Source organism: Sapajus apella, unplaced genomic scaffold (assembly GCF_009761245.1).
Source record: "Sapajus apella isolate SASKATOON/1434 unplaced genomic scaffold, GSC_monkey_1.0 scaffold98, whole genome shotgun sequence".
NCBI lineage: Eukaryota > Metazoa > Chordata > Mammalia > Primates > Cebidae > Sapajus > Sapajus apella.
The window spans coordinates 7,755,819-7,768,793 of NW_022437038.1; the positions used below are offsets into that span (position 1 = coordinate 7,755,819).

The 12,975-nt window shown below is 36.8% G+C and overlaps 1 protein-coding gene across 3 annotated transcripts in view; it reads right to left on the reverse strand.

Moving 5' to 3' along the window:
* The window catches only part of ZMAT1 (zinc finger matrin-type 1), a 49,748-nt gene that overhangs the window by 7,743 nt on the left and 29,030 nt on the right, over nt 1-12,975 (reverse strand). The window contains exons 3-5 of one of the 3 annotated variants that reach the window (XM_032257848.1): nt 7,024-7,125; nt 6,772-6,946; nt 5,144-5,209 (exon numbers count right to left, since the gene is read on the reverse strand). In XM_032257848.1, the coding sequence (XP_032113739.1) occupies nt 5,144-5,209; nt 6,772-6,946; nt 7,024-7,125 (343 nt within the window). Of the gene's footprint in view, nt 1-3,768; nt 4,089-5,143; nt 5,213-6,771; nt 6,947-7,023; nt 7,126-12,975 lie in introns of those variants that run through there. The other 2 variants (XM_032257847.1, XM_032257849.1) reach the window with 2 other exon arrangements.

Consider the following 12,975-nt stretch of genomic DNA (forward strand, 5'->3'; position numbering starts at 1 on the left):
TGTGTGTTTTAGATGAGTCTTTTCTGTGACTGCAATACAAAAGATTAATTTAAGAGGAGTAAGCCTAGAAGTAAGGAGATCAGGCAAGACATAATGAGGACACAGACTAGATGGGTCTCAGTAGGGGTAGAGACAAGCAGGGAGATTGGTATAACATTCAACTTTAAAACTGGCAAAAGTTAATAACGGGTTGAATGTGAGGGATAGGGGAGAGGAGAGAATCTAGAGAAGTTTAAAATAATTCCCAGAAATCTAATGTGGTAAGTGGGTGGGTGGTGATCCCATAAACTGAAATTGGGACTTCAGATATATGTGTTGTTTTAATGGGTAGGAGAGTAGGCAGTGGCGAATAGTCTAAGTTTGAACACAGAGTCTAAGATATCTACCAAACTTTCATGTAAAGGTGTCCAACAGGCAGTTACATTCAGGATTATGAAAGGCAGAAGATAGGTCAGAGAGATTTTGGAGATGTCAGAACATGGATGGGGGTGGGTAGTCAAAATAATCAGAGTGGATGAAATCTCCTGAAGATAATGTATGGGTGGGCAAAGGAATAGCAACATACTGATAAAACCCTGGAGAATGCCATTCTTTGAAGAAAGATGGTAGAGAAGGATGAACCTATGAAAAGTCCACCAAAGCAAAGGACAGCGAATTATAAGAATCAACAGGAGAGAGTAATGTCAAAGGAGCTAAATAAAGATGTCTATTGGATGTACAAATTTAGAAGTCACTTTGGCATTGTGAGTAGTAGTCACAGTGAAGTGGTAGACTAGTGGTGTGAAGGTTGAGGGAATGAGTGCCAACAAATAGCAGTGAGTTGAGCAAATAATAAGTGAAGACAGTAAGAGTGGATTACATTTTAAAAATATCTTGGCTAAGGAGGGAAGGGGAGAATGTAGTAGTTAAATGAGAATTCAGGGTTACAGGAGTATTTGGTTAAACCAAGATACTTGGTAGTAATCCACATCTGATGGTCAAATTTTTTTTGATAAAATAACAAAGGAGCTTGTCTGAGAAGTGTGAGGAGGAGTGTAGAGCAGGGGAAGAGAGTCTTGAAGAATGATGTAGGTTTAAAACTGTTGCTAAGGGGAAAGTGAAGAAAAAGGAAATAGATTAAGTGGGACTAAAGGCCCAAAGAGGTTAGGTACCAAGGCTCTGAAAGCTTACCTAATCCCTATACTTTATAATTTTCCATAGCATCATTCAGTAGGCTTGAATGCAGAAGTAGAAAATATAGAGGGTGGAAATGATCCAGGGTTGAAATCCTGCTAATAGAGAGAGAATAACAATGAGGTACAGTAAAGCTTTCCAGAAGGTTGTTAACAGCATTATGGTGTGAGGTGATGGTAGTAGAAATGTAATGAAGGACTACAGAAAGGAGAAATAGTTCTAAGATTTGATAAGACTTGCTGATGGATAGAATATAGATAATCAAGTAGTTAAAGATAGTCTCAAAGATTCAAGTGCAGGCTACTAATAAACATTGGAACTACTAGTAAAGATGGAAAATTAAGGAAATTCAAGTTGATTGTAGAGAAGATTATTAATTCTGTTTTAGGTATGTTGAGTTACAGGTGAAGGTGAGACATCTAAGTACAATAATGGGGCCAAAAATTAGTAAGATAAACAAAACAAATACAATAAATAAAAAATACATACATACTTTAGTTCCATATCGTTATGGTAGCCATTCCTGTGCTAACAAGATCTGAGCTGGATGAGGGACATGAAGGAAGCAGTGAGAATGATGAAGAAAAAGAGAAACATTAGATATGGAAGAAACATATATAAACAAAAGCATATGGAGAAGAAGGTAGACAGAAGAAAATGGGTGATGAGTGAAACAGTTAATATGGCATATGTTAAATTATTACCACTTGTTCACTTGTAATGAGGGCTTCTGCTGTTATTGTTCTTTGAAATTCTCATTAGCTAATTAAAATTCTCCAGGTATTTTTAAATGTTCAAATGTTTACTGCTCTCAAAATGAAACTGCTCTCAAATGAAACCCAAGGCAGAGCTGAAAATCTGTTCCTTGAGCTCTAGCTTCAGAAGCTAATGTAAAGTAATTCCAATGACTGGATTAAATTATGCTGATGATCATCCCCTCTCCTTCACCATCAGATGAGATTTCACCAAAATCCTTTTTTCCTCATTCTAATAATGTAAAACATCAGAGTACCAAAACGGCCCTCCCCATTTAGAAGTGACAGGAGTGCACACACTTCTCAAAATTAACTCAGTTCAAATGTACCTAATGCTACAAAATTAGAAGCCACTTCTTTCAGATACCCTCAACCTAGCAACAGGAAAATACCTTAACAAGTGGAAATTGTCATTTCTCTGAACATACACTCCTACTTTCAGAAGCCCTACCACTTCTATTTCTACACTTGCCTAAATCAACATTCTTCACAATCCTAGATAAAAACACATATCTCTATGGAACTTTCTGAGATATGTTGAATCACACTAAGTAGGAAACTGGAAGAGTAAAAGAACAGGATAAGAACTCAATAAATAAAAATAATTAATAGTTCTCTGATTCATATATTAAGCTAATCTCCACTGAAGTGGGCCTATTTCTGTGCCAGTTTCTTTTTTTTGTTAAATGAGAAAATGAGAAGCCAATTTATTCAGCTCCCGGGTGAGGTTCTGTGGTCCAGGAAGGGGCCAAAGAAGTCACACCCAGCTGTTTAGGTCATGGGGTTTTATGGGGAGGGAAGGAGATTGATTGGCTATTGGGAAAACAACGCAAAGGCAATTTTATTGGCTGTCAGGAAGCAGGAAGTACCTGAAACTAGTTGCCATTGGTAGGTGGGCAGGACTTTGGGTAAGTGGGCCTTGATTGGCTGTTGGAGAAACAAAGTGAAGGCAATCTTATTGGCTACTAAGAAGCAGGAAATGCCTGGAGCTAGTGGTCATGGGTAGGTGGGCCAGTTTCTATCTGCAGCACTGGAAATACAGATGAATTAGATGAAGTCCCTTGCCTCAAAGACCTTACATTCAAATGGGAGACAGACACATGGAGAGATAATTAGAAATGCAGGCTAAGGAAGCACAGAAGATTAACCTTGAAGTAAGTGAATGAGTGGGAGTTAGCCAGGAGAAGAGTGTTATGGGAATATTCCAGACAAAGTGGCAGCATGAACAAGGGCACAGAGACAAAAAACAGGGTAACGGTTTCTGGAAACCGCATATGGTTTGCAGGTACTGACCCACATAGATCATGCCAGGAAGTAGCAGGGGATAAGCCTGGAGAAGGCAGGCAGAAACAAGATGACGGAGAGCTATGGAGCTTAGATTTTATATTTAGAAGATGAAGGAACAATGAAGGGTTTTAAAGAATGGTAATGACACATGGAAATACTTACACTTTAAGTGAAACACTCTAGTGGTTAAATTGTGGGTGGGTTTGGGGAAACAAAACTGGAGGCAGAAAGAGTAGTTAAGAGGTTCTGGCAATTGCTTCTCAAAACTTATTAAGTACAAATCACCACGGATCATGTTAAAATGCAGATTCTGATTCTGTAGGCCTGCAGTGGGGCCTGACAGTCTTTGTTCTAACAAGTTCCCAGGTGATGCCAATGGCGTTGATCCACAACCCACACTCTGAGTAGCAAACCTCTAGGAAAGATCTTGAGGACCTGAAGAGCAGGGCTGGAGAGAAGGGGAGAGTAGTATTCAGGAGGTAAAAGAGTCACAGCTTGGTGCTTCATTAGATATACGAAGTGAAGAAGGTGGTGTTTGGGGGTTCATAGTTACCTGCAGGTTTCTACTTTGAATGACTAGGTGGATTTGAAATGGCTATGAGGCATCCAGGTGAAGCAGTAGCTGCCATTTGGATATGTGAATCTAATGCTTGACAGAAAGGTCATAAGCATACAGATGAGAAATGAAACCAGGGAAATAGAAATCGTGTTTGTAGAGTAAGGTCAAGGATGAAACCATGGGAATACCTACATCTAGGTAATGAATAAAAAAAGAGGCCACAGAGAAAACGAAAAAGAAACAGAAATACAGGAGAATAACCAGTGCATAAAGAGTTACATATGACAAAGAATAGAGCTTTAAGAAGGAGAGGATAATGAACATTTTCACATGAAGCAGAAAGGTTGGGTAAAGAAAGAACTGAAAAATAATAGTGAGTGGAAGAAAAGAAGTGGGTGGGAGAGAGAATATGAAAGGGGAATAAAATACACTAGTAGTGAGAAGGTGCCTGTGGGGGGAAAAATGAAAAAAAAAATATGGTTAGAAGAGCAAGTGGATCACTCCAGTCAGGATCAGTCTCTTTACTGTGCCTCAATTCTTGCCATTCTTTCTTAGCTCCAAGCCCTTTGGTTCATCCTTTCTTCTTCCCACTTCTATCACTTGAAAATCATCTAAATATATGAATATTTTTCTGGAACATTATGCTTCACTCCCCTAGTTACCAAAAATATGTACACAAAAATGCATGTCTGTCAGCTCTTGCAATGAAGTATTATTAACCTAACTAGTTTACACACTTGCTCCTTTAGGGAACTGTATTCCCAAGAATGACTAGTCTAGCACCAAAGAGACACTTAAACAATACTTAGTAACAAAATGATATAACCACATGATACTAATTTAAAATGCTTTCTTATGTATGTACTTAAGGAACCTTATTTACCTAAAATGACATGAAACCATGAGAATTCCTGTATTTGATTCTAAAATTAATGGGGATCATCTGAACCATTCAGGGTCTCATTTCCTAAAAATGAACAGATCAAGCTACATGGACTTGAAAGTCCTTACTTATCTAAAATTCTATGATTCCATGAATACTACCAACTTCTCACTCAATAAGAGTAAAATGGTATGTAAATAAGCTAGTATGTTTTATAAAATACAAACTTCCTATGAAAAAGTTTTGTGAAAACTTTACTGTTTACCATTTGCATTTGATTTTTCTGGAAGAGCCTTCTCTCTTATTTTGTTTACAAATGTCTTCCTAGCTTCATTTCTTTTGTGTTTTTTTTTTCCCCAACATAATCTTGTTGGGCCATTACTGGACTATAGAAGGAAGCAGGATATAGCTTGCAAAATTTGTTTGGATTATTCAAACCCAAATCACTGCTGGAAAAGGAAGGCATAGTCTTGTCTTTAATCCCACCTGGAGGAGGCTTGACAGCAAGGGGCTTCAGGAACGTTGACGCTGCAGAAGTAGTAAGAGGCACTCCTGCTGAAATAGTTGTAATAAGAAATGATAAGCACATGTTCAGATATTAAAACTGCATTTATTGTAAAGTACTAAAGTTAAGAATTCTCTAAAAACCCACTCTCTGGACTTTTTGTTTTTTTCAACAAACAGCTGCTGGATAAAGGTTCTAAAGTAAAAAAGAATTTCCTTCTGTGAGAATGAAAATGTGAATATGAATCTGTCACCAAGTTTGATATGAGAAGGAAGAAATGTTCTGTACTAGGAATTGCCTAGTTATATCCATATAAAAAATCAGTGAAAGCATGATAGCCATCGTAAGATGATTCTTTGAAATTAGTGAGGATAAAACATGATACTAACTTCTAAGTTAGTCTTTCTTGAATAAGATAGTAAGGCATTCATTCATTCTACATTTGTGATGTCTGCATCAGAATAAAATATATACAGTTGTTTAAGACTATAAAACTATACATGTTCCCACAATTCCAGTATTTCATACCTCTTTTATTTATTCTCCTCTCTGAACTCAAGATGATAAATTTGGGGACTGAAGATAAAGCTTTTACAAAATGTTTTTTCTTGTAGGGCATAGTGATTTGATCTATCTTTTCAATGACAGGCAGAAAAAATGTACACAAATTAGAGACTAAATTTAAAAATAATTCTGGTTTCATTTATTAATAAAATGAAAGTTTTAATAACATATCTCATAGCATTGATTTTTCTGGGTGACATTTATACTATGAGTTCAAAATTAATGATGGTGAATTTTCAATGCCAGGCATGCCTTAGTCCTAAAGTGTTGAAGTTACAAAGAATGTGGTAAATTATTTACTACATAGGATTGATCATCTTTTTTTGTTCTGGCACATGCACTTAGAAAAATAGAAGTTGGGTTTTCCAGGGTATACTCTGCCATCTCAGGCAACTTTGGGTCAGTTTTCCCATATGCGCTCGTGACCCAACATCATTGGAAGAAGGAAAGACATAATGTTTTATACTTCCCTTTATCTTTAGGGTTTAACATAATATAAGTACTCAGTAACTAATTGATGATGCTGGTACTACTTTATATTCACAGGGAGAAAGAAATAGGCTGTCATGATAGAAAGAAATTCAGTAACTTTTTTTTGCCTACAGTTAGTAGGAAACATATCACTACATTCTGGTGAAGACATTGATTTGAACACTCTTATGAGATAATGTTTTGGAAAATACTAAAGCAAAAAAGATGCCAAGGGGAAGAAGCAAAAAGTGAAGATTTTATTATTTGATTAGAAACTGACAGAGCTCAGCTGCTTACTGTTGTTTCTTTATAGCAGTACAGCAAATCACTTGCTATTGTTTGGATTTGGTGAACAGAAAAGGAGAGGTCATAACGTTTCTTAAAAATCAGCTAGCAATTAAAATCTTCATACTAAATGACAAAGACAGAGACAGAGATTAACTGGGCAGAAGAATAATGATCAAGTTATTTCAACTGGGGTGAAAGTCTCCCCAATAAAAAGTGTATGGCAGAGTTAAACAAAACATGATAGGTAGATCCTGCACTGAAGACAAAGAGGTGAACAGAACCTTACCCATCTCTGGTTGAAATCCTGATGGAGATGCCTGATCATGTTTCTCCATTAATTGCTTCAGTTTTTTAGCATGGATGTTTCCCACATAGTGAGACTGAGCAATAAGTGGGGAGCTAAACATTATGTTGCAGAGATCACAAAATCTGTTTTTGTCTACTCCTTCATTCCTATGCACCTGAAACAGGCACAATCTTGTTAGAAAGATTCAATAACTAAAAGTTTAGAATTACAATATCAACATACATTACTCACTTGAAAATTCTCAACATGCATCTTGGTTTTCTTATCAGGCACTTCATTTTGCTCCCCATGCATTTGAAAATAAAAACTAACATTTTGAGCATGTTTTTCACCCTGAAAAAAGATATAATATGACTTTATTTATTCAATAAAAGAGTCATTCAAAATTTATACCTTTCTGAATTTGAGGATGGCACTCGTGGGTTAATATATTTAGTCAAACTTGGTACAGACTCACATGCCTTCAAATCTCTAAATGTTGGTTAAAATGAAAATAATACTAAATTTAGAAGCTAATAACTTTCAGATTCTTGCTTTTGAAATGGATTCCTAGTTGCTGCCCAATATCAAATATCTTTTTTTTACTTAGTCACTGATCTTGAACAATGTACCCAGCTAAAAGACTATGTTTTTCAGCCTTCCTTTCTGCAAGATGCAGCCATGTGACTAGATTCTGGTCAATAAGCTATAATTTGAAGTGTTATGAGGAACTTCTGGGAAGCCTCCTTAAATGACTGGGCCATAAGCCCTTATTCTACTCTACTTCCTTCCTGCTTCTGAAATTAAGATACAAAGGATGGAGTTCCAACAGTCATCTTTGGACCATGGTAGACATTCAGGAGGAAAACCAGTTCATCAGAGCAGAAAGAAGGAATATGCCTAGGTCCCTGATAATGTTATCAAGCTGTCATGTCAGCCCTGTACTACCTACCTGCAAATTCTTTTTTTAAAATTTAAGTTCTGGGGTACATGTGCAGACTGGGCAGGATTGTTACATAGGTATACACATCCTATGGTGGTTTGCTGCATCCATCCTCCTATATTATGTATTTCTCCTGTTACGCCTCCCCAATCCCCTACCACCTGCTATCCCTCCCCTACACCTCTACCCCCAACAGACCCCAGTGTGTGATGTTTCCCTCCCTGTGTCCATGTGTTCTCATTGTTCAACACCCACCTATGAGTGAGAACATGCAGTGTTTGATTTTCTGTTCTTGTGTCAGTTTGCTGAGAATGATGGTTTGCAACTTCATCCATGTCCCTGCAAAGGACATGAACTCATCCTTTTTATGGCTGCATAGTATTCCATGGTGTATATGTGCCACATTTTCCTTATCCAGTCTATCTTTGATGGGCATTTGGGTTGGTTCCAAGTCTTTGCTATTGTAAACAGTGTTGCAATGAACACACTGTGTGTGTCCTTACAATAGAATGGTTTATAATCCTTTGGGTATATGCCCAGTAATGGGATTGCTGGGTCAAATGGTATTTCTATTTCCAGATTCTTGAGGAATCACTACACTGTCTTCCTCAATGGTTGAAATAATTTACACTCCCATCAACAGTGTAAAGGCATTCCTATTTCTCCATATCCTCTCCAGCATCTGTTGTTTCCAGATTTTTTAATCATCGCCATTCTAACTGGTGTGAGATGGTATCACAATGTGGTTTTGATTTGCATTTCTCCAATGACAGTGATCATGAGCATTTTTTCTTATTTTTTTGGCCGCATAAATGCCTTCTTTTGAAAACTGTCTGTCCATATCCTTTGCCCACTTTTTGATGTGGTTGTTTGTTTTTTTTTCTTGTAAATTTGTTTTGGTTCTTTACAGATTCTGGATAATACCCCTTTGTCAGATGGGTAGCTTGCAAAAATTTTTTCCCATTCTCTTGGTCGCTGGTTCACTCTAATGGCTGTTTTGTTTGCTGTACAGAAGCTCTTAATTAGATCCCATTTGTCTATTTTGGCTTTTGTTGCTATTGCTTTTGGCATTTTAGTCATGAAGTCATTGCCTATACCTATGTCCTGAATGGTACTGCCTAGGTTTTCTTCATTGACCTTCTTCATAGAACTGGAAAAAAAATCTTAAACTTCATATGGAACCAAAAAAGAGCTTGCATAGCCAAGACAATCCTAAGTAGAAAGAACAGAGCTGGAGGCAGCATGCTACCTGACTTCAAACTATACTACAAGGCAACAGTAATCAAAACAGCATGGTACTGGTACCAAAACAGACATATAGACCAATGGAATAGAGCAGAGACCTCGGAAGTAATGCCACACATCTACAGCCATCTGATCTTTGACAAACCTGACAGAAACAAGCAATGGGGAAAGGATTCCCTGTTTAATAAAAGATGTTGGGAAAACTAGCTAGCCGTGTGCAGAAAGCTGAAACTGGACCCCTTCCTTACACCTTGTACAAAAATTAACTCCGGATGGATTAAAGATTTAAACATAAGACTTAAGACCATAAAAGCCCTAGAAAAAAAACCTAGGCAAATTATTTTATGTGAGAAAAGAAATCCTTCTGGGTTTAAGAGACATTAGAAATAATCTGTAACAAATATATAACCAAATATGTAAGAGTAGCTAAGATGATGGTGTACGGGGAAGGGAAACTAACATTTCCTGAGCACACAATGTAAGGCAATCACTCTCTCTACAGAATTTTATTTATTTTTTAATTAAATTTAATTTTTCCATAAGTTATTGGGACACAGGTGGCATTTGGTTGCATGAGTAAGTTACTTAGTGGTGATTTATGAGATTTTGGTGTATCCAGAACCCGTGAAGTATATGCTGCATCATATTTGTAGTCCTTTATCCCTTGCCCCCTTCCACTCTTCCCTCCAGTCCCAAAAATCCACTGTATCATTCTTATGCCTTTGTGTCCTTGTAGCTTAGCTCCCACATATCAGTGAGAGCATATGATGTTTGGTTTTCCATTCCTAAGTTACCTCACTTAGAATAATAGTCTCAAATCTCATCCAGATCACTGCAAATGCTGTTACTTCATTCCTTTTTATGGCTGAGTAGTAGTCCATTATATATATATGTATATATATATAGTAGTTTCTTTATCCACTCTTTGATTGATGGACATTTGGGTTTGTTCCACGATTTTGCAATTGTGAACTGTGCTGCTATAAACATGTGTGTGCAAGTATCTTTTTTGAATAATGACTTCTTTTCCTCTGGGTAGATAGCCAGTAGTGGGATTGCTGGATGAAATGATAGTTCTACTCTTAGTTCTTTAAGGAATCTCCACATTGTTTTCCACAGTGGCTGTACTAGTTTACATTCCCACCACCAATGTAGAAGTGTTCCCTGTTTACCACATGCACACCAACATCTACTGTTATTTGTTTATTTTTTGTTTATGGCTATTCTTGCAGGAGTAAGGTGGTATTGCATTGTGGTTTTGATTTGCGTTTCCCTGATCATTAGTGATATTGAGCATTTTTACATGTTTGCTGGCCATTTGCACGTCTTCTTTTGAGAACTGTCTATTCATATCCTTAGCCCACTTTTGATGGGATTTTTTTTCTTACTGATTTGTTTGAGTTCATTGTAGATTCTGGATATTAGCCCTTTGTCAGAAGTATAGATTGTGAAGTTTCTCTCACTGTGGGTTGTCAGTTTACTCTGTTGACTATTCCTTTTGCCATGCAAAAGCTCTTTAGTTCAATTATGTCCCAGCTATTTATGTTTGTTTTATTGCATTTGCTTTTGGGTTCTTGGTCATGAAATCCTTGCCTAAGCCAATGTCTAGAAGGGTTCTTCCAATTTTATCTTCTAGAATTTTTATAGTTTCAGGCCTTAGGTTTAAGTCTTTAACCCATCTTGGCTTGATTTTTGTGTAAGGTGAGAGGTGAGGATTCAGTTTCATTCTCCTACATGTGACTAGCCTATTATTCCAGCACTATTTGTTGAAAAGGGTGTCCTTTCTCTACTTAATGTTTTTGTTTGCTTTGTTGAAGATCAGTTGGCTGTATTTGGGTTTATTTCTGTTTCATTGGTGTATGTGCCTTTTTTTATACCAGTATCATGCTGTTTTGGTGACTATGGCCTTATAGTATAGTTTGAAATCAGGTAGTGTAATGCCTCTAGATTTGTTCTTTTTCCTTAGTCTTGTTTTGGCCATGTGGGCTATTTTTTGGTTCCATATGAATTTTAGAATTGTTTTTCCTAAGTTTGTGAAGAATGATGGTGGTATTTTGATGGGGATTGCACTGAATTTCTAGGTTGCTTTTGGCACAGAATTTGTAGACCTCATTTTCACAATATTGTTTGCACCCATCCATGAGCATTGGATGTGTTTCCATTTGTTTGTGTCACCTATGATTTCTTTCAGCAGTGTTTTGTTGTTTTCCTTGTAGAGGTCTTTCAACTCCTTGATTAGTTAGTTATATTCCTATTTTCTTTTCTTCCTTTTTTTTTTTTTTTTTTTTGCAGCTATTGTAAAAGGGGTTGAGTTCTTGATTTCATTCTCTGCTTAGTTGCTGTTGGGATGTAGAAGAGCTACTGATTTGTGTACATTAACCTTGTATCCAGAAACTTTGCTGAATTCTTTTATCAGTTCTAGGAGCTTCCTGGAGGAGTCTTTAGGGTTTTCAAGGTAAACGATCATATCATCAGCAAACAGTGACAGTTTGGCTTCCTCTTTATCAGCTTGGATGCCCTTTATTTTTTTCTCTTGTCTGATTGCTCTGGCTAGGTCATCCAGTACTATGTTAAAGGGGAGTGGTGAGAGTGGGCATCCTTGTCTTGTTCCATTTCTCAAAGGGAATACTTTGAACTTCCCCCACTCAGTATTATGTTGGCTGTGGGTTTGTTATAGATGGCCTACAGAATTTCAAAATGTGAAATACACCCATTGTATAGGAAAGAACAGGAAATATTATTGAAACACATACTCACTATTCAGTTTTAACATTTTGTTGCATTTCTCTCAAATTTCCTTTTTAAAAGAGGTAAAATTTTAGATACAATCCTATACCCTCATGCTCACAATCCTTTCTTCCTCTCTCTCTCCACATAAGTAATCACTGTCTTAAAGTTGGTGTACCTGATCTCCTTTTATGCTTTTATTCTTTTACTACACAAATGTATCCATAAATAGTTTTATATATTACTACCTTGTAAATTTTTTTTTTCAAAAATGTAATCATTTGCTACATATCCTTTTCATACTGTTTTTTAAAACTCAGTATTTTGGAGGATGTGGAGAAATAGGAACGCTTTTACACTGTTGGTGGCAGTGTAAATTAATTCAACCATTGTGGAAGACAGTGTGGCAATTCCTCAAGGATCTAGAAATAGAAATACCATTTGACCCAGCAATCCCATTACTGAGTATATACCCAAAGTGTAATAAATCTTTATAAATGCATATTATAAAGACATATGCACACGTATGTTAAATTGTGACACTGTTTACAATAGCAAAGACTTGGAGCCAACCCAAATGCCTATCAGTGTTAGACTGGATAAAGAAAATGTGGCACATATATACCATGAAATACTATGCAGTCATAAAAAGCATGAGTTCATGCCCTTTGCAGGGACATGGATGAAGCTGGAAACCATCATTCTCAGCAAAGTGACACAAGGACAGAAAACCAAACACCTCATATTCTCATTCACAAGTGAGTGTTGAACAATGAGAACACATGGACACAGGGAGGAGAACATCACACACAGGGTCCTGTTGGGGGTGGAGGGGCTAGGAGTAGGATAGCAGGGGTTGGGGGGATTGGGGAAGGATAACATTAGGAGAAATACCTAATGTAAATGATGATGGAATGAATGCAGCAAGCCACCATGGCATGTGTATACCTATGTAACAATCCTGCACAAACTGCACATATACCCCAGGACTTAAAGTATAATAAAACAAAACAAAAAAAACCCAAACCCCAAAACCTTATTAAAGCTATTATTGAAAAAAAATAAAAAAAATTTAAAAAGACTTATTGATACTGATACATGTAGCTCTGGTTCATTCATGCTACATACTGTATAATATTCTAGTCCATATGCTACCTATCCAGTTTCCTGTTTAGGACAATTATGTTTCAGTTTATTTTGCTAATAGAGGCATTGCTGCAATTAACATATATAAATAGATCTCCCAATATACATGTTCAAGAGTTCCTTTAGAATAGATACCTAGAAGT